General features: G+C 35.5%; 1 protein-coding gene across 1 annotated transcript in view; it reads right to left on the reverse strand.

Moving 5' to 3' along the window:
• The window catches only part of LOC142334318 (stromal membrane-associated protein 1-like), a 70,649-nt gene that overhangs the window by 39,839 nt on the left and 8,253 nt on the right, over positions 1-22,557 (reverse strand). The window contains exons 2-3 of the mRNA XM_075382261.1: positions 16,848-16,981; positions 778-945 (exon numbers count right to left, since the gene is read on the reverse strand). Coding sequence (XP_075238376.1) covers positions 778-945; positions 16,848-16,981 — 302 coding nt within the window. The remainder of the gene's footprint in view (positions 1-777; positions 946-16,847; positions 16,982-22,557) is intronic.

Here is a 22,557-nt window from a genome sequence, read left to right on the forward strand (position 1 = left end):
AGCAAAACGATTTTATTACGTTAATAAAATGGATTTGTTACTATAACCTATCGTTACTGATTTGTTACTGTAAGTTATCTGATATTGTTATGGCAACAAATCGATTTGTTATCGTAAGAAAATGAATTTTATGATTTTGAATTTCGATTTTGATTTTTTGAATTTTGTGATTTTTAGTGCGGGTGGGAGATTAAAATGTTGAAAATTATTTTGATTACATAATCACTAAAAAATTATTTTCTACTTTTTACAGTAATTTCATTTTAAAAGAGAACCGTTGTTTTAATTTTTTTTTAATATTTATTTATTATCTTTCCCTTTGTGTCATTAAGCATTGGGTCCACTTAGCAATTTCTTGTATCCTTTTTGATACGTTACCATTCTTCTCCCCTCCTGAAAAGTTCTGCCCTCTCACTGAGAGTTCTAGCTATGCACTGCACCCATTCTACTCTCTTTTTCTTTTCCATACTAAAACTGAAGCTGAATGCTGCGACACCCTAAAAATACACAAAAAAAAATTGCAGCACTGGTTGGCCTCCAGGAAAAGGATTTTGAAAAGATGATGGGATTTTGTATAAAAGGTAGCAAATTAGTTTTTTTAATCTCATTCCAAGAAGTTTCCAATATCACCCCTTAAGCTTATTTTGCAGTATTTGTGGATACTTTTTTAGAATTATTTATTTCAACACATCAGTCACAGAGAGAGAGTGTGTATGTGTGTACTGTAAATAATATCAATAAGAAACAAAAATTTATCCTTTAAAAGAAATAATTTACCTTTGGTATAGGAGGAGGCACCCACTCTCTGGCAATATATTTTTTTGCTTCATACTTGGCTCTAACAAAAGCTTCAAGAGCAGAATCTGACTGTGGCCGTCTGAAGTTATCTGGTAAATTAGCTTCATAAACAGCTCTTGCCCTGCTGTTTCCCATCTGCTGGAGACTCTGTAAAACAAAACTTAGCACAATTAAAATTATAATAATTTTTTAATATTTTTTTTTTTTTGTGTATGACTTGTCTATATATAGGACTTGTCTAAATGTTTTGTCTTAATATGCAGTTCCATTTTGTTAATAAAATCCAGACCCTTGCCAGAAATCAACCAAAACCTGGCATCAGGCAATCAATGATACCCCCAGCAGGGAAATAAAAAATAGATAATGCACTCAATATTGCAATATGTGAATTCACCTGAAATAATTAGACATTCAATTACGATTTGAACACAAAACAACAAAACTGAATTCCTGGATTCACCTTGAATCTCAATAAATTATTCACAAAAATACACTATTACTTACACAAATATAATAGTCACTCCATGAGACATCCGTAAAATACCTTCTACATGGAAAAATATTTTTCATAAACAAAACACTAAGCTTTTCATTTCAAATAAAATTACAGAATATTTCTGAAAATCAGACAACAAACAAGAGTTATTGCACATTGGCCACACTGCAGTAAAATATTTAATCATATTTTTAGATGAACATAACAACTCATCTGCGATGTAATAATATTATATTTTGCATTATTACTTGTATATACATTTTCTTTACCTGGCTTGTCAAAAAAGTAAACATCTTGTATGTATATACTATTAGTACCACCTTTTTAACTTGGTCCTTTTTTGGACTGGTCTTTTTTAACTTGGTCCCACTATCTCTGATTTGGTCTGCCTGGTGGCCTCTTTCCTTTTTGGTTTGCCCAGTCCAACTCTTCAGTTAAGAGGGATCTCTCTTCTCTATCTAAAACATAACCTACCTACTTTTTTCCCTACTCCTGTGGGCCGGACATACAATGAAGTAAAGCTCAGCCCAGGGGAGTGTCCTTTTAACACAAACATGCCTCCAGTTCAGTTCAGCTTGTCGGTTGGATCTTTTTTGTGATCAACGCCTGCCTCAAATCATCAGGAAGAGGTTAACCAGGTCCGACTACATTGTTCCTGCCCCCCCCTCCACTATAGGACCAGGACTCTGTCTGTACATTTTCTCACCTCCCTCTAACTACTACAAAGAGGGAACCGGGCCTGATTGTCATTCCTGGGCCCCACCCAGCAGCCAGGACTCAGTCTTTTGATTGAACCCCTACACACCCCAGGAGTCCCCAGCTGTTTATCAGAGCCTCAACCTCACCTCCAATGGTGGAACCACACCTCAACATGCTGGCCCTCCCAGCGCTGTCCGCCCTGCCCTAAGCTAAAATCCCCTTCGACATCCTTCGCCATCTTTTTCCTTCAAAATACTCCTCGCGAAACCATCGATGGCTCTCCAGTTTACCAATGAAGCCAGCATATAATCTACTAATTCTTCTGGTGTTAGGTCAGCGACTCCTGCCCTGACCTGAGAGTTTTGCCATTTCTGACAATGGAACACAATGGCATCCGCCTTACTCACTCCCACAAACCGCTTCGTTCTTTCCAAGATGAGCAGGTCCACCAAGAGAACCCCAGAAAGACCACACACAGCATCGTATGAAAGCGTCCTATAATCTTTAACAACTCCTAGTAATGCTCTCCAGTGGACCCTCCGAAGAAGCTTGTCAAGATTTCACTGGATGTTAATTGTCCTGCCCCAGGCTGGTGCCTGAGGCACCAGACATACAGAAGAACTGTGGCTATGGCCGACATGATTACTCTTTGTTTGGCTGAGCCAGGAGCAGCCCACGAAGATATAAGTCTATTTAAGGCATTCACTGAGCTTTCCACCTTATTACAGACTTCTGTAACATGTTCACCAAATTTGCATGCTCTATCTATCATTACGCCAAGGTACTTGACCTTATCCCTCTGATGCAACAGCTGGTCACCAATTCTCAGTTCTATTGGCCCCACCTTGCGTCTCCCAGTTAGGGTTTTGAACTCAAATTTGTTAACTGCCAATTTCAGCCCATGTGTTTATATCCATTCGTCAGTTAAAGATAATGCAGAATTGCCCCTTGCCTTCCGCTCACAAGAACTGCAAGTTCATCAGCATATGCAATGGCCTCCATCCATGCTGGCAGACGGAGGTTCAACACATCATCACAAACCATGTTCCAAAGCAGGGGCCCCAGCACCAACCCCTGCAGAGTATCTCCAAATAGCTGCCTTGTTGTGTATCAGCTGTGGCCCACCTATCCTTTAGATAATCTCCAACCTGCCTACACAGGTAATTACTAATGCCTTTCTCTCTCAATGATTCCATAATGGATCCTCATGGTATGGAACCGAATGCATTCTTTACATCTAGCAAAATCATCATCAGCATATTCCTCCTTCTCCATGTGCCCTCTTTCTCTTGCAGCCCAGTTTATCACTCTTGAGATCGCCTGGGTGGTTGACTTCCCCTTACAGAAGCCATATTGGTTTGGGTGAATACCCACCCCAGCTTTCAGTTCATTATTTATTTTTACTGTCAGCATCCTTTCTACCGCTTCAGCCATGGTATTTAACAGGCAAATAGGAGAATACTTCACTGGCCAACTAGCTGGTCCACCCTTGGAGGCACGAGTGGTTTTCCACTCGTGCCTCCTTCCAGCAAACCGTGAAGGAGCCATTCTCCAGACCGCTATTAACCACATCCATGATCTTCCACAGGATCTGTCTTACAAGGCTTTTGAGAATCAGTGCAGGAATCCCATCAAGTCCAGGACTCCATTTGTCACCCAGTCCACCAATTGCCCAGGTCACCTCATCCATCGTGAATTTGCATACCTCAAAGTCCTGTGGTCTGTCTATCTCTTGTTCAAAACAGGGAAAAAGTTTCTCAACCTCTCTTATTGCACTGTCCTTCATAATTACAGGCAGGCATCTTCCTAGCTTCTTCATTACTATATGATACAACTGCCCCCCATGGATCATGATCCAAGTCTGCAAATAAGTCCAACCACTTGCTGCATTTCTCTGTCTTTCTGCATTGAGTATCTTTCTGCTCTCTTTGTAATGGTGTATTGCAATGAGGCATTCTTCCCTGCCTGATCTTCTGAGGTGCTGCATAGTCCATTTGTAATGCTGCATATTCTGGCACAACTGGGCAATCTGCAGGGTCTACCAGTAGGCCAACCTGTATGCTCCCCGTCCAACTGGGATCTTGTCTTATAGTGGCCTGCAGGGCTTTAGGAGTCAACTGAATTCCATCATTGACTACTCTGGCCATGTTTGTGGATACTGTTTCGACTTGTCTGTAAGTCAGCCTTAGGAGCAGTCCCCAATCTCTTCTTCTGAATGATCCATCTCTAATCTCCAGCCACATTGCCAGATGATCACTGGCAAAATCGTCCCAGAGTACATACCAATCACATTGGTGCAGGTCCCATTTGCCTTCCAGGATAGTCAAATCTAGAACTGAAGCGTGACTCCCTAGCTTTGAACGTAGAGGTGGTGTCATTTACACAATTTAAACCATTGGCTACCATCAAGTCCATCAGAGACTCACCCTTACGATTAGTGTATCCAATACCTGCTGCCACTGATTTACAACTGAAGTCTCCCAGCAGTATTGTCTTCTTAGACGATCTAGTTATTACCTCATGGAGATCATCTATGAAGGCCTGATACTCAGCCAGCACACAGTTCGGGGAGACATAGGCTCCTATTACCACCGCATCTACAAACTCCAACAATACAATGCCATCCCTCCTTTCTCGGAATTGCCAAGTGCACCATCAACTGATGTCTCAGATAGCTACATCACCTCTTGTGTCTGCACACCAGTCAATTCCAGCAGCAATGTACCTATTGGGCTCAGTTGCCATAACGAAATCAGCCCCACACCTGCCTGCTATCTCATCAGCCAATTCATGAGATAGCAAGCTTCTATTGGAATTCATTAATAGGATTCTAATCATGTTTGTTGTATTTGCACTCCAACCCTCCAGTAGGATGATTCAACAGCCCGCAATCCAGGCATTTCATATTCTCCTTACAAGCTGCTATTTTGTGGCCACTTCCCCCACAGTTAAAACAAACATCCGCCCTGTTTGGACCCCAACACTCTGATCTGCGATGCCCTGGATGCCAACAGCAGTAGCATCTATCTGCCACCTCACGAATATGGGCCCGGCAATCCTATTTGGATCCTCTCCTCAATTAGTTTGCGAGCTGCTCAAAGCAATATGGCTACTGTGTACTTAGTCTCCCCGTACGCCGGCCTTATTGAGGAGGTCTTGAATTCTACATCATTACCTAGGGCCTGTGCTATCGCATCTTTTATCTCTCCTTCTGTGGCGTCTGATTCCACATCTTTAATATGTACCACAGTACATTTCCCACTTCATGTTCTAAAATCAATCTATAATTCAGCAGCCTTGTTAAAGAATGTTTCTGTAATATTTTCCGCATTCTGTGCAGCCTGAACCTGAATGTGCAATTAATCATTATTGCCCTTCTTGAGCAATATAACTTCTCCCGCCTCCTCTCGGGAAATTGTGAACATCATGGTCTTGATTAAGTCGGCGTAAGTGCTCCCTTCCGCTTTCACAACTACAATACTACTCTCAGTCACAGGGGAAGTAGCCCTCTTTACATTTGCCAATCCTGACCACCGTTTGTCAGGTGCACCATCTTGTTGTGGCCTAACCACCTTCACCAGTTTCTCTTGTCCTCTGTGCAAATATACTAACATCTTTCTAATGTAGAAACCGACTCCACCACCAGGCAAAATAGAAACCAAAGACTTGCAGCTACGCACGACTCTCCTAACTGAATTCAGAAGTGACAAACGAGAACTTTGTTCCCCCTCTGCTGAATTATAATATACTCTATATATGCACTTCTGTACATCCACTTTGTCCGTTCCCAGTATACTTGATACGTTACGTTCAATGTCACATGGCTTGATTGACGGGTCTCTAAAGGAATATTTATAGCCAGTTTCTGCTGCCAAGTCATTTATCTGCTTGACTTGATTGATAATCTCAGCTGGCCATCTCTGAGAGATGAAGTTCACAAGCTAACTGTCAGTTACTTCCTCCTGCAGAATGTTGTTGACGCTGACCTTTTTTGGCTCCTCTGTCTGTGTAGCCTGCGTTATTGTAGTTATCAGTGATAATGTTTCCGATAGGGCCTTAAGCCCATTAAATATCTTTGACAAGGCCTTCTCATGCTACCCTATAAACTTGGGTAAGCCAGACCCAAGATTCTGTTTTAACACCAGCATTGCCAGCCCAAACTGGTGAGTAATGCCCTGCAGACTGTCTGGGGCTGGGTCCTCCTCCTCTGATGACTGTCTGGGACTGGGTCCTCTGTTGCATTTTTTGCCCTTGAAATCAGGCCACTTCTCCGTTTTCTGAGATTGCACACACTTCCAGACATACACCTCCAACTGATTGGTCCAACGGGAGTGAACATCTATCTTCTCTGCATTATGCAATTTTCTACTTATGGGCCAAATCCTGTGTTCAACAAGACCTCATTTGATGGGTTTCGGGAGGGGTCAAGGTTATTTTTGGGGGAGAGGTAAAATGTATTTCCCTGAAAATTTTATTCGATTTTCAGAGGTGGGGGTAAGGAAGATGTCTCCCAAAAATCAAATAAAAATTTTGGGGGTCAAAGGATGGGGATGGGCTAGATTAGCCCAGAACCAGAAGGATTTTGAAACTGGGGGAAGGGTTCAGAAGATATGGATTTTTAAAGATTTCCCCTTATAGCTGTAGCACTTAGAATAATTCACAGTACTCACCGAGAATAAGGAAAATTTAAAAAGTTCTTGGTTACCAGTTGTGTTGTGACGTAATTATTAAATTTGCCTGTCCAAAGATTTAGAAAAATTCTCTTCAAATCTGTAGGTTATGTAGACCTCTATTCAATGCTTCCTTATGCAAATAAAACTGTTCTATGAAAAAGCGTAAAAAACCGTATTAATCCACGACCAAAACTAATAAAATTTTACAGACACGTCCAGAACTCACTAGCCAACAGTACCTATACCCGCGAATCAATAAAAAACACCAATAACCATACAAAAAACAATTTAATCGCACAGTGAAAATACACATGCCAACTTGATGCAAAACTTACCTACCTAATTCTTCTGCCCCTCACTTTGGCCATTATGTTAGGCTACTTTATACAAGTTTCTCTTCTCCCTATTTTTTCTGATCCTCTACTCTCCATCTTCATTTATGGGACCAAAGATGTTCCTTAGGATATTATTCTCAATGCCTATTTATTCTATATCCATGTTTCTGCCCAATTCAGTACAACTGATGTGATAATAGTATGATACAGTCTCAGTTTTGTTTGGTGTAATAATATGCATCTGCTGGCAAGACTGATTCTATTCTTTATTTTTGCTTTCTCCGCGTTTTATTTCACATTATCCTTCTAAACACTTTCTTGTTTTTTTCTCAATGATCTGGAGAAATACCATTTACGTACCCCCCATAAATAGGGGAGTGTCAGACACACACAGGTTCGACTAGATGTAATTAAAGGCCTATGTGTAATTAAAGGCCTATGTCTACCAACTAAAATTCATTTCTCACCATTCCTCCACTGCCAGGCCTGACCCGCAGTCAAGCCTTATTAGGCCCCAAGAGGTGCCTTTGAGTTCAGGGGTTCGGGAATCCCCATGCTTCATTGCCATCGCCCATCTATGCAAGCAAAGATGAACAGCGAATCCACAGAGGGCTGTCCCTCTCCCTCTCACTCTCCAGTCAGTTTTTTCACCACAATGTTAGATGTCTTTTGATAAGTAAATAGTCATCATGACTCATCAATCCTCTCCATTATTCCATATTAGTCTGCACCCCTCTAGCAGCTCAGCTTCCTTCTTTTTGTAAATACAGTAGGCAAACTGCTCAACCACAGTCCATTCTTCTTTCCCATGTAGCATGATGTTAATAGTATTATCTGGTGTAATTCCTGTAAGCCCCAATTGTTGCTTTATGCTCAACCACTGTAGGCACACATAGAATGTGTGTTCGCATTTATCCAAGTCACCATGATACATGCACAGGGGTGAATCCCTTCATTTAAATCTACGGAGATATGAATTAAACACTGTATGACCTAATTACATCTGGGTTAGGAGGAAGCCAACCTCACCATGGCTGCAACTGTGGAATGAGTCGTCTTGTTCATAACCCTTTGTTTGAATCTTCCCAATTCGCTTGCCATTTCCTAATCATCAATGCAGTAGCCTCCTCCATCCACATTCCACTATAAGTTCTTTTTAGTTGAACTGCTCTGAGATACAACAGAAAAACCCCTGCAATGACCTCAACTGCTGGGCAGGAGATTGTTCTATATGCAAACACAAACTTGATAGCTCCTCTTCTGTGCAGCGAGGCCAATTTTTTTTGGCTTCACTTGGTATCCAAAGCATCAGCCAAGACCGGCATTGCATATAAAAGGATTGAAGTAGCAGCCGTAAGGATGAGCTTTCTTTTAATGGGACTAGGTCCCCATCTATTGCTCATAAGCTTTCAAAGAGTAACTATAACCTTATCAGCCTTTTTTTGAAGCCTCCATTATATGTGTTGTAAAACTGCTTGTCTTGTCAATGTAAACTCCAAGGTATTTTATATACTTAGAGGTGTTCACCCTGAGCCCGTCAATACATATGCTGACCTCTCTGATTTTGCGACAACCCACCATCGCCAGGGCTGAAATTTTGTATCAGGCCAATTTCATGCCTCTTGCTTGTAACCAATTACTGATAATCCTTACTGCTCCATTTGCAGAAGGCTCATCCTCCAACTCGGTATGACCACAGTGAGATGAATGAGATCATCCACGTAGGTGATCAAAGTATTTTCTGTTTGAGGCATTTTTAAATCACCTTAGTCAACAATAGCCTATTAATAATAGTTAATAGTTATCTATAGTTAAAATAATAGTATAATAATAATAATATATCTATAGTTATTTATAGTTAATAATCATCTATATTTCAGCACAATAAGTATTATTCTTAGTAAAGTTCTCAAGTATTTAACACCTTCAGCTCCAAAAAATAATTAATAAATGTAGAATTTAGAAGGGGTAAAAAAAGATAAAAACTGGTTATGTAAAGAATTTTAATCAACTTATAAGCAACATTAGAGCAAAAATATATTTATCAGTTTTATGCTTATGTACAAATAACTGACATTTAAATGCTCACATAGATTTACACACAGATCCACATTTTCATTTCTACACATAAAATTTTAATTTGCTTCAATCTAATTCTTCATTTTTTTTACATATGAAAAGAATAGAAAATTGCAATTGAATGTAAAGGCATTGAAATATTTTCTGAGTATATATTGTTTCCGAAAAATTTTCTCAATTTCAAAGTAGATAAACTAATAGTTTAGTTTGTTTTTTGCTCCTGTAATTTTTTAATTTATTTTTTATTTTAATAATATAAAACTGTTTCCTTTAGACAACTAAGGCCAATGTACCTTTATTGTTATTATTATTTTTGAAGTTGTTTATTATCAAAGAAAGTGAAACATTTTTAAAACTGTTTATTACAAAAGATTTGAATTGAAAATAAAATCAAGACAAATCCTTAAAGAAATGAACTTATCTTTAATATATTAATAAAAAATCTCTATGGCTCAGCTAATGAACTTTAAATATCTTTGCAGAATGTTTATAAAAACTTATATTTTTACTTATGAGAACTTATGTTTTTAATTATGAGGATTTTTATTTATAGGAATCTTTTCTTTATTTTAGGACTGTAATGAGAGGTTACTTTATTTAAAATTTTTTTAACATATACTACAAAATATTACTGCAGAAAACTGATTACATAATTTTCATCCAGACTTTATCTTCACCACTATTTTATTAATTCATTTGAATAATCTTGATTTTTTTATACTTCTGATATTAAATAATTGCTAATTAAATTTACAGTAAATTAACTAACTAATGAAACATTATTTACATAGCAAAATGGCAACTTTTTGATTTATTTAAAAACATTTATATAAATTAAAATATGTATATAAAATTATTTATATTATATAAATTAAATTTATGTAATTTATAAAAATTAGATATATATAAAATTATGTTTTGCTAATAACATCCTATTTTTCACCATTTTACGCAATTCACTCTTAACAATGAATAACTGAAGATTACTTATCATTACATGAAAACAGGATTTAATAAATTCTGATCAATTACAATAAACAGCAGATTCATATAAATTTGAACAGAATTTAAACGCAGACATTAAGTTTTTACTTTTAATTTCCCTACAGAAAATGTTCAAAGTAACCTCCATTGATGGCAATACATAAAAAAACAAAACATTGGTGGTGGTGATATAATAGCCAATGATTAGATATTGTCTTGCTCTTAAAAACGTTTGTCGTAGCTCTGATATATCAAAAATCTTCAATTCTCTGTTTATGATAATCAAACTAAACACTGATTTACTGCAAAACATATGTTTTAGGTGTTCCAAGGTAAAGATCTATCTATATCAGTTTCAGATCGGGTGATCTTGCAGACCAAGCTATTGGTCCTGCATAATCAATCCATCTTTAGGGGGAAAATAATCATCTAAATACTGCTGAACATTGATACTGAATAAATATAAAATAGTGTCCAAAATAGTGTCCATGCACTATTTTGCATGGACACTTGTTATTCTTAGTTACTAAAAGAATTTATTTCAGATAACAAATTAGTACGTTTTCTAGGAAATTGTAATAATTCTTGGTGTGTAGTTGTGCATGAACTAATAAACTGCGTATCATAAAACATGAACTAATCAATGACTCACTATGATACAGCGCAAACATTTATTGAAAGTGATTGTTGAAATATTGACTCATGATGATTTTTCTTATCCCAAGAATTGTTATTGTGAAAATGTATGACTCCATTTTGGTTGAATACAGCTTCATCAGTAGTAAAAAATTACAGATTGATAGTCAATCTTTATAAAATGATAGCACATAATTCTTATCTCAGCAGACAGTTATTTTTATTAATCACTGCACTCTTTGTACATGATGTAGACGCAATTGTTGGCTTTGCAGAATTCTCCTGTCAACTTATTCACATAATGCAACTCTTCATGTATTTTTTCCTGAATTTTCCTCAATATATCCTAATGTCCTTTCTTTCAACTCCAGCATTACTGTGCTTTGTCGCCTTTCGTGATCATGAATTCTAGGAGAAACGTGCCCAATTTATTTTAAACATTCATGCAGCAACATAAAATCTTTTCACTTGGCAAACAATGATAAGGAAACATTCTGTAATTTTAATATGAGAATAAACTTACATTACCAAATAAAGAAAAACTGGTATCAAAATAATTTAACTAACAGTAGAATTTTTAATAAATAAAATACTATAATAATGAAAATAAAGATAAAATAAATTAGGAGAATAAAAATAATTGATTACTGTTATTAATATTACAATTATATCATACTCGATAATGATGTAATACAACACAAACACTATTACAGTTGTACAACTGTGTTATTGTTGTTGCCAAATTACATCTAATTTATTTTATACTTATTAATAATTAAGAACTATTAATTAAATTTATTAGTAAATTTAATATTACCATTAATAATTAATATTTAATTATTTCAATTTATAACAGATTATTTTATTTTATTTTGGTAATTTTTCATTAGTAGTGGATATGAACAAGATAGGGAGGAGAGTGGAGTATTTCAAGACGCATAGCGATAGAATCATTGTAATAAGGATAAAATCAAAACCTAAACCGACAACGATTGTTAACGTCTATATGCCTACAAGCGCCCATGATGATGATGAGGTAGAGTGTGTATACGAAGAGATTGATGAAGCAATTAAACACGTAAAAGGAGATGAAAATTTAATAATAGTTGGAGATTGGAATGCAAGCATTGGAAAAGGCAAGGAAGGAAATATAGTGGGTGAATATGGGCTGGGCAAAAGGAATGAAAGAGGAGCCTGACTTATAGAGTTTTGCACGAAGTATAATTTAGTAATTGCCAACACCCAATTTAAAATTCATAATAAAAGAATATACACTTGGAAAAAGCCAGGCGATACTGCAAGGTATCAGATAGATTATATCATGGTTAAGCAAAGATTTAGAAATCAACTCGTTGACTGCAAAACTTACCCTGGAGCAGACATTGATAGCGACCATAATTTGGTGATAGTGAAATGTAGATTGGGGTTTAAAAACCTGAAGAAAAGGTGTCAGATGAATTGGTGGAATTTAGAGAAGCTTGAGGAAGAGGAGGTAAAGGGGATTTTTGAGGAGGACATCGCAAGAGGTCTGAGTAAAAAATATAAGGTAGAAAATGTAGAAGAAGAATGGGAGAATGTTAAAAAGGAAATTCTTAAATCAGCAGAAGCAAACTTAGGCGGAATAAAGAGAACTGGTAGAAAACCTTGGGTTTCAGACGATATATTGCAGCTGATGGATGAACGTAGAAAATATAAGAATGATAGTGATGAAGAAAGTAAAAGAAACTATCGGCAATTAAGAAATGCTATAAACAGGAAGTGCAAACTGGCGAAAGAAGAGTGGATTAAAGAAAAGTGTTCAGAAGTGGAAAGAGAAATGAACATTGGTAAAATAGACGGAGCATACAGGAAAGTTAAGAAAAATTTTGGGGTACATAAATTAAAATGTAATAATGTGTTAAACAAAGATGGTACACCAATATATAATACGAAAGGTAAAGTCGATAGATGGGTGGAATATATTGAAGAGTTATACGGAGGAAATGAATTAGAAAATGGTGTTGTAGAGGAAGAAGAGGAAGTTGAGGAGGATGAAATGGGAGAAACAATACTGAGATCTGAATTTAAGAGAGCATTAAAAGATTTAAATGGCAAAAGGCTCCTGGAATAGACGGAATACCTGTAGAATTACTGTGCAGTGCAGGTGAGGAAGCGATTGATAGATTATACAAACTGGTGTGTAATATTTATGAAAATGGGGAATTTCCATCAGACTTCAAAAATAGTGTTATAGTCATGATACCAAAGAAAGCAGGGGCAGATAAATGTGAAGAATACAGAACAATTAGTTTAACTAGTCATGCATCAAAAATCTTAACTAGAATTTTATACAGAAGAATTGAGAGGAGAGTGGAAGAAGTGTTAGGAGAAGACCAATTTGGTTTCAGGAAAAGTATAGGGACAAGGGAAGCAATTTTAGTCCTCAGATTAATAGTAGAAGGAAGATTAAAGAAAAACAAACCAACATACTTGGCGTTTATAGACCTAGAAAAGGCATTCGATAACGTAGACTGGAATAAAATGTTCAGCATTTTAAAAAAATTAGGGTTCAAATACAGAGATAGAAGAACAATTGCTAACATGTACAGGAACCAAACAGCAACAGTAACAATTGAAGAACATAAGAAAGAAGCCGTAATAAGAAAGGGAGTCCGACAAGGATGTTCCCTATCTCTGTTACTTTTTAATCTTTACATGAACTAGCAGTTAATGATGTTAAAGAAAAATTTAGATTCGGAGTAACAGTACAAGGTGAAAAGATAAAGATGCTACGATTTGCTGATGATATAGTAATTCTAGCCGAGAGTAAAAAGGATTTAGAAGAAACAATGAACGGCATAGATGAAGTCCTACGCACGAACTACCGCATGAAAATAAACAAGAACAAAACAAAAGTAATGAAATGTAGTAGAAATAACAAAGATGAACCACTGAATGTGAAAATAGGAGAAAAGATTATGGAGGTAGAAGAATTTTGCTATTTGGGAAGTAGAATTACTAAAGATGGACGAAGCAGGAGCGATATAAAATGCCGAATAGCACAAGCTAAACGAGCCTTCAGTAAGAAATATAATTTGATTACATCAAAAATTAATTTAAATGTCAGGAAAAGATTTTTGAAAGTGTATGTTTGGAGTGTCGCTTTATATGGAAGTGAAACTTGGACGATCGGAGTATCTGAGAAGAAAAGATTGGAAGCTTTTGAAATGTCGTGCTATAGGAGAATGTTAAAAATCAGATGGGTGGATAAAGTGACAAATGAAGAGGTATTGCGGCAAATAGATGAAGAAAGAAGCATTTGGAAAAATATAATTAAAAGAAGAGACAGAGTTATAGGCCACATACTAAGGCATCCTGGAATAGTCGCTTTAATATTGGAAGGACAGGAAGAAGGGAAAAATTGTGTAGGCAGGCCACGTTTGGAATATGTAAAACAAATTGTTAGGGATGTAGGATGTAGAGGAGATACTGAAATGAAACGACTAGCACTAGATAGGGAATCTTGGAGAGCTGCATCAAACCAGTCAAATGACTGAAGACAAAAAAAAATGAAATATGGCTAAAAATTGGCTTCAATTTTTTGCAATAACTTTGTTGTTTGTTAATAAGATTTTCAAAGCCAAGGTGTCATTATATATCACTTTCTCTTTCTTTTCTGTTTATTCTCTGAAACCACCGTAAGATTTTACTTCTTAGGATGATATGTATGAATGAAAATGAAGTGTAGTCTTATACAGTGTCAGATCAAACATTCATCAGATGTGTGGTTAATTGAAGGTTAATCACTAAAGAACACCAGTATCAACAATCTAGTATTCAAATCCACATAAAAGTAACTGGCTTTGCTAGGATTTGAACCTTAAAACTCTCGATTTCAAAATCAGCTGTTTTGCAATGATGGGTTCACCACTAAACCAACCCAATGAGCTGTCATTACATGTACGATGAAAGGCTTAAAATTTTAACTAATCAAACATATTTTGATAAAACCAATGATAACCGATATAAAAAAAGTTGATGTGGCCATCATTTTGAAATTTATGAACATGTTCACATCATAATTCTTTATTTATTAGAGAAAGTAAATGTAAACATCTGTACCAAATATAATGATTCCTCAATCCAATCTTGAGATATAAAGTTAAAAAAAAACACTACACTGTAGACAGAAAGAAAACAAAGGTCAAATCAGCATTTATTTTGTAGAGCAGTTTTTGTCCAATGCCATACATATGGGGGTGAATCAAATTTAAACAGTAATTTTGCTATTCTACATAGCAGAAAGTTCTGAGCTGGATGGCAGAGTGAGGGATTAATGTTTGGTGTGTTAAAGAGAGGGAACCAGCTTGGTTAGCTCCTTCACTATGTTCTGTCATCAGTACAGCCAGAGTGAGCAAGAAGTTCTATCATGTTCTGTTGCACAACAAATAATCATTGGGTTTTTAACTAATGAAGGTGGTTAAACACGCAGAAATTTTAACTCGTTTAAAGATAGTTTCGGAACACCACACTGTCCCAGAACCGAGTGTATTCGTGAACCAGACTATTTAAGGGTGAGCGAGAAAGTATAGAAAATAAAATTCATGATTGATGCCCAAGATCAAGTCTCATAGCTGACAACATTCATGCCATTCGAGAACTTATCATAGGTGATCGATAGTTAAAGAAATCGCGTCAGAAGCGGGATCAGCAATAGGAGAGTTCAATCCATTATCACTGATCATCTTAACTTTAGAAAAATTAGTGCTCGATGGGATCCGAGGTTGTTGACCAAAACTCAAAAACAGGTCAGGTTGAAGATCTGTGAGAGACTTCTGCATCGATTTTGGCCAGGAGACAATTTTTTGAGGCACATCATCACATGTGATGAGACATGGGTCCACCATTACACTCCAGAATCAAAAATAGTGAGTAAGGAGGAGTGGCGAAGGAAGGATGAGGGCTGCCCAGTGAAGACCGAAACCCATCTATCAGCTGGAAAAGTTCTTGCAACGATTTTTTTACACTCGAGGGGAATTTTACTCATTGATTTCCTCCACAATAAATGAATAGTGAATGCTGCCTACTACTCCCAGCTGCTACAGTCAACAAAAACCACCTAATGAAACAAGACAGGTATGCCCGTCAGAGATGTCATTCTTCTCCATGACAACATCAAGCCACACACTGCAATCTTGACAAGAGATACATTGGAAAAATGCACTGGGAAACTCTTGACCATCCTCCCTCCCTGCAGTCCAGATTTGTACCCTCTGACTACTTTTTGTTTGCGCCCTTGAAAAAATCGCTTGGAGGAGAACGATTCAAAAACATAAAGACATTGAGGAGCGCATGTGCAATTCGTTGAAACCTCATCGATTACATAGCAAAATGATGAAGGTATTTATTGTGAATATTATTAATCAACAAATTTATTTTTAAAAAATTATCATTTATATTTGATGAATCACCCTCATAGAATCCAGAAATGATTAGCTGGGTAAATATTTTTTTTATAATCCTGAAATTCGTATATGTATTTAGGAATATATATATATATTCCTAAATATATATAAATTGCATATTAAAAAGTCATATATAACATTTTGTTTTAGACTAATTTACAGAATTAGTAATGATTACTTTGCTCTTTGTCACTAATATGACAATCAAAATTTAATTACTTATCCTTCTAAATCAAGGGTTAACAGAAACAGTAACCATTACACCAGATGGGCTGACAAAAAATACATATTATACAAAGAAGCAGTTTAAAAACATAACTTTAAAAAACATTTAATTGTATATTACTGCATATTATATTACAACCCTAACCCAATATCAATCAACTAAATCTAAGAAAAAATGTTTGTCTCTCTAAATTTTCTGTTACTGAATCTTTGTCACTAACCCTCCATGTATTTATTTCTCATAAGAATGCATTTCCAAGTGTTATGAAACTTGCCAAATAAAGCATCTATGTACTTGGTTTAGATTTCAACAAAGTATCATCAGAAAATTTTACCTTTACATCCTCAGTGTTATAGATCATAATTCATGTACATATTAACTAATAATAAACAGGAATTAGGAATAGACAAAGATCTTCCAAAAATGCAAAATAAAACATTAGAAAAATACTTTAAGGTCAAAAAATAATTAGCCTACCACCACTTGTTCAGGAGTCCAAGTATCTAAATTCACCGACTTCACTTTAGAAATGTGCACTCCAAGGTTGCGATGTATACCAGCACAACGAATACATAAGAATATACCCAAATTCCAAGAAGCCCACCTAGGTCCTACAAAAAATTTCAATAAATTTGAAATTAACACCTGGAAGACAAACTTAATTAATTAAAACTTAGATAACATAATTAATTAACTTAAGACTCTACTACTTATCCTGTACAGCTCATTCAGTCATTTCTATTTATTTAATTCACAAAGACTAGCTTTTAACAGATCAAAATATACTATAAATATTTTGAGAATTTTATACTGAAGAAGGCCATAACTGTATCCCTCAAAACCTGATGATTCCACAACTCCTGGAATATCTCTAGGAATAGTATCTTGAAAGTGTAAGCATGCGATTAGGAACTAAATGCCAACTGCCAAAGCCAAATTTAACTAACCAGTTGATGTACATCAGATAAATTACTAGTTACACAATGTTTCATGCAGTTTCCTGATATTACAATGGTATTTACTAGTGACTGAAGTCAATGCCACAAAAATCAAAGACCAACTAGAAAAAAGATAATCCTTAACTAAGATGCAAAAGCATTTGTAATATAAAATAAGTTGAATGTCAAAAATTTTTACTTCATCCATCCATTCTGTTTTTCTTGTTCATATAATACATTTTTAATATTTTCCCATTTTGTTGGTGGTAAAGTAAAGTAGCACTATCTGTTGCTTTAGTAAACTTGATTTGTTGACATGAATCTAATAACATTAATACAATACCTTCTCATGTTAAACAGATTAATTTTAATTGTTTTCAAGTGATGTCTTTCAATACAACTTCAACAGTTCTAATTTATTCATTATCTAAATTTTTTTCACAATAGAAAATTTAATTTTGATTTACATAAAAGTGCAGACACATTATTACACGTTGTTTCATTAGTATCAAACTGATCAGCAATTCACAACAAACACACAAACAATCCCAATCATAATACGCAAATTAAAAAGATAACAATGAATTATGAGCAACTTTCAATTAATTGACGAGTCCTGTGTGTGCTTTCTTTGATTTATAAAAGCAAAGATTTCAGGAAAATTATTTTTATCATAAGAAAAATTAGTATGTAAAACCACAAACTGGTTGACTTACAGAAGTAAGTTTTTTTTTGCAGAGTATTTTGAAAATAGTGAGTGATATGCTAAGTCTAATATTAAACCACCACAGAGACTACATTGAAGGAATTTAGCTAATAATAAGTAAGCTTCAAAAGAAGTGTGCAGTTAAAAGATAACAAGAATAAAATGTCCATTTATTTCAACCATCTTACTTTTGCAACTTGTATGGACTTCATTACCTCTGATGTTACATATTACATTCAAATACAAAAATCACAAAAACTCTTGCTGATCAGCTTTGGTTATAAAAACAAATGTTGGTTATAAAAGTAATTCCATTACACATCACCTCTAATTATGAACCAGATCAACCACATTACAGCTCAACATTCTGGAGAGAAACATGTAACTAATATTTAATTATATGAAAAACTTCTACTTGAACTAAACAAAGAATAAAGAATATGAACCGCCAGAATTCACAAATTAAACATATAATTTTACAAATCAGCACAAAAAAAGGTAGAATGAATCAGGTGAGGAAGTTGACAAAAATGCTCATGAATGTGATGCCCATAATTAACTCCCAAAAATTTAATCAATGATAGAATCACCATTAACAAATCTAATATCCAAGAACAAGAAGTGAAGTGAAAATGAATTAGGCAGAAAACTCTGTGACCCACAATTATATGTAGGATGAAACTGAATATAATGAAAATTTGTTACAGTGTCTTGAAAGGCAATGCTGTATCCACTCTACAACAAAACAATTTTACTTGGCCATCTACAATTTTCTAATTAAAAACTTTCTTACCTTAATATAGTTCATACGGTGGTATAGTTTATACTCTGAAAATCTGATCATTCCTGATCATAATTCAAATCATCATTTGAATTAAAATAGTTGCAGCACCATTTTCAAAAAATTCCAATTTTTCCCTATAGTTTCCCTTATACCTTTAGAGCTCAGAAATGTAATTAATTAATTTTTTTGATCAACCACACTGAAGAAAAAACAAAACTCATATACCAACCAATAAAAATTGTTGCTGCAAGCATTTACCATTCTTTTAATACCTTCTACAATTATTAAGACATCAATTTACTTTAAAAACTCTTATATAAGAAAATTATAAGATAAAGATAAAATTTACATGTTGTCCTCGTAGGTTTTATAAAAGAAATAAGAATATAACTTAAACCTTATGACTTTCTAAGTTTAAAACAATTTTATTCCAAGATCAAAGTTAAACTTTGGGCCTAACATGAATCATAACACTATCATAAATACACAAGTTACACTTCAGTCATTGGTCTGAGCCAAGTCCTGTTAATTAATTCCCATTGGCAAAAATGATGATGAAAAAACAAGTCCTGGGTAAGAGACCTTTTTTTTTTTTTTGTCTTCTTCATCTATGCCGTTCATTGTTTCTTCTAAATCCTTTTTACTCTCGGCTAGAATTACTATATCATCAGCAAATCGTAGCATCTTTATCTTTTCACCTTGTACTGTTACTCCGAATCTAAATTTTTCTTTAACATCATTAACTGCTAGTTCATGTAAAGATTAAAAAGTAACAGAGATAGGGAACATCCTTGTCGGACTCCCTTTCTTATTACGGCTTCTTTCTTATGTTCTTCAATTGTTACTGTTGCTGTTTGGTTCCTGTACATGTTAGCAATTGTTCTTCTATCTCTGTATTTGAACCCTAATTTTTTTAAAATGCTGAACATTTTATTCCAGTCTACGTTATCGAATGCCTTTTCTAGGTCTATAAACGCCAAGTATGTTGGTTTGTTTTTCTTTAATCTTCCTTCTACTATTAATCTGAGGACTAAAATTGCTTCCCTTGTCCCTATACTTTTCCTGAAACCAAATTGGTCTTCTCCTAACACTTCTTCCACTCTCCTCTCAATTCTTCTGTATAAAATTCTAGTTAAGATTTTTGATGCATGACTAGTTAAACTAATTGTTCTGTATTCTTCACATTTATCTGCCCCTGCTTTCTTTGGTATCATAACTATAACACTATTTTTGAAGTCTGATGGAAATTCCCCATTTTCATAAATATTACACACCAGTTTGTATAATCTATCAATCGGTTCCTCACCTGCACTGCACAGTAATTCTACAGGTATTCCGTCTATTCCAGGAGCCTTTTGCCATTTAAATCTTTTAATGCTCTCTTAAATTCAGATCTCAGTATTGTTTCTCCCATTTCATCCTCCTCAACTTCCTCTTCTTCCTCTACAACACCATTTTCTAATTCATTTCCTCCGTATAACTCTTCAATATATTCCACCCATCTATCGACTTTACCTTTCGTATTATATATTGGTGTACCATCTTTGTTTAACACATTATTACATTTTAATTTATGTACCCCAAAATTTTTCTTAACTTTCCTGTATGCTCCGTCTATTTTACCAATGTTCATTTCTCTTTCCACTTCTGAACACTTTTCTTTAATCCACTCTTCTTTCGCCAGTTTGCACTTCCTGTTTATAGCATTTCTTAATTGCCGATAGTTTCTTTTACTTTCTTCATCACTATCATTCTTATATTTTCTACGTTCATCCATCAGCTGCAATATATCGTCTGAAACCCAAGGTTTTCTACCAGTTCTCTTTATTCCGCCTAAGTTTGCTTCTGCTGATTTAAGAATTTCCTTTTTAACATTCTCCCATTCTTCTTCTACATTTTCTACCTTATATTTTTTACTCAGACCTCTTGCGATGTCCTCCTCAAAAATCCTCTTTACCTCCTCTTCCTCAAGCTTCTCTAAATTCCACCAATTCATCTGACACCTTTTCTTCAGGTTTTTAAACCCCAATCTACATTTCACTATCACCAAATTATGGTCGCTATCAATGTCTGCTCCAGGGTAAGTTTTGCAGTCAACGAGTTGATTTCTAAATCTTTGCTTAACCATGATATAATCTATCTGATACCTTGCAGTATCGCCTGGCTTTTTCCAAGTGTATATTCTTTTATTATGAATTTTAAATTGGATGTTGGCAATTACTAAATTATACTTCGTGCAAAACTCTATAAGTCGGCCCCCTCTTTCATTCCTTTTGCCCAGCCCATATTCACCCACTATATTTCCTTCCTTGCCTTCTCCAATGCTTGCATTCCAATCTCCAACTATTATTAAATTTTCATCTCCTTTTACGTGTTTAATTGCTTCATATACACACTCATATTTCTCTTCGTATACACACTCTACCTCATCATCATCATGGGCGCTTGTAGGCATATAGACGTTAACAATCGTTGTCGGTTGAGGTTTTGATTTTATCCTTATTACAATGATTCTATCGCTATGCGTTTTGAAATACTCCACTCTCCTCCCTATCTTCTTGTTCATCACGAAACCTACTCCTGCCTGCCCATTATTTGACGCTGAGTTAATTACTCTAAAATCACCTGACCAAAAGTCGCCTTCCTCTTCCCACCGAACCTCACTAATTCCTACTATATCCACATTTGTCCTACCTATTTCCCTTTTTAAATTTTCTAGCCTACCAACCTTTTTTAAGCTTCTAACATTCCACGCTCCGACTCGTAGAATGTTATCTTTTAATTTTCTGGTAACCCCTTCCTTAGTAGTCCCCACCCGGAGATCCGAACGGGGGACTATTTTACCTCCGGAATATTTTACCAAGGAAGGCGCCTCCATTATTGCTATGTGAAAATGCAGAGAGCCACATTTTCTTGGAAAAAAAGCAGCTGTAGTTTTCCATTGCTTTCAGCTGCGCAGTACTCAGAGGACTGAGTGATGTTGATACGGCCGTTTAAGTCATTGTGACTCTCGCCCCTAACAACTACTGAAAGAGCTGCTGCCCTCTTTCAGGAATCATTCCTTAGTCTGGCTCTCAACAGATACCTCTCCGATATGGTTGCACCTTCAGTCCAGCTACTCTGTATCCCTGAGCACTCAAGCCCCCTCACCAACGGCAAGGTCTCATGATTCATAGAGGAGGGGTAAGAGACCAGTTAGTTGATACTAGAAATAGGTCAAGACCAGACTTGCTTTTGAGCAAGTTAGCTAACTACAACACTCTACCTTGATCATACAGTCCCACTATGGCTTGATCGTTCTCTTCCTCTTCCAACTCCTTTTATTATTCTTCATCCCTTATTAAAACTAGGATCATTTGACCCCCTAAAAATATCCAATAATAGCTAAAAGATCAGAACAAGTAGCTTCACTTATACATTATTATACTAATAAATAATTTTTATACAACCTTTTAGAATTACAGACCACATCCTGCTGAATTTGCATGTCTCTGAAAACCATACTATCTTAGATACATTACGAGCTGTCAGAGTTAATTTAAAGAAATAGTTTCTGAATGGGAACAGCACCAGCTGCTGTTTCAAGACAATATGAAATTGGCAATAACAAAAATTTAAAGTTCAGGAGTAATTCTAAATGTAATCAACCTGTGATCACTAATCAGCCACATAAAAACTGCATCAGTTGCTAAGATTATCTCCCACATACTAACTATGAAAATGCTACTTAAAATTTATTTACTTTCATTTTCAAATTAT

Source organism: Lycorma delicatula, chromosome 1, assembly GCF_047948215.1.
Source record: "Lycorma delicatula isolate Av1 chromosome 1, ASM4794821v1, whole genome shotgun sequence".
In the NCBI taxonomy this organism is placed as follows: Eukaryota; Metazoa; Arthropoda; class Insecta; order Hemiptera; family Fulgoridae; genus Lycorma; species Lycorma delicatula.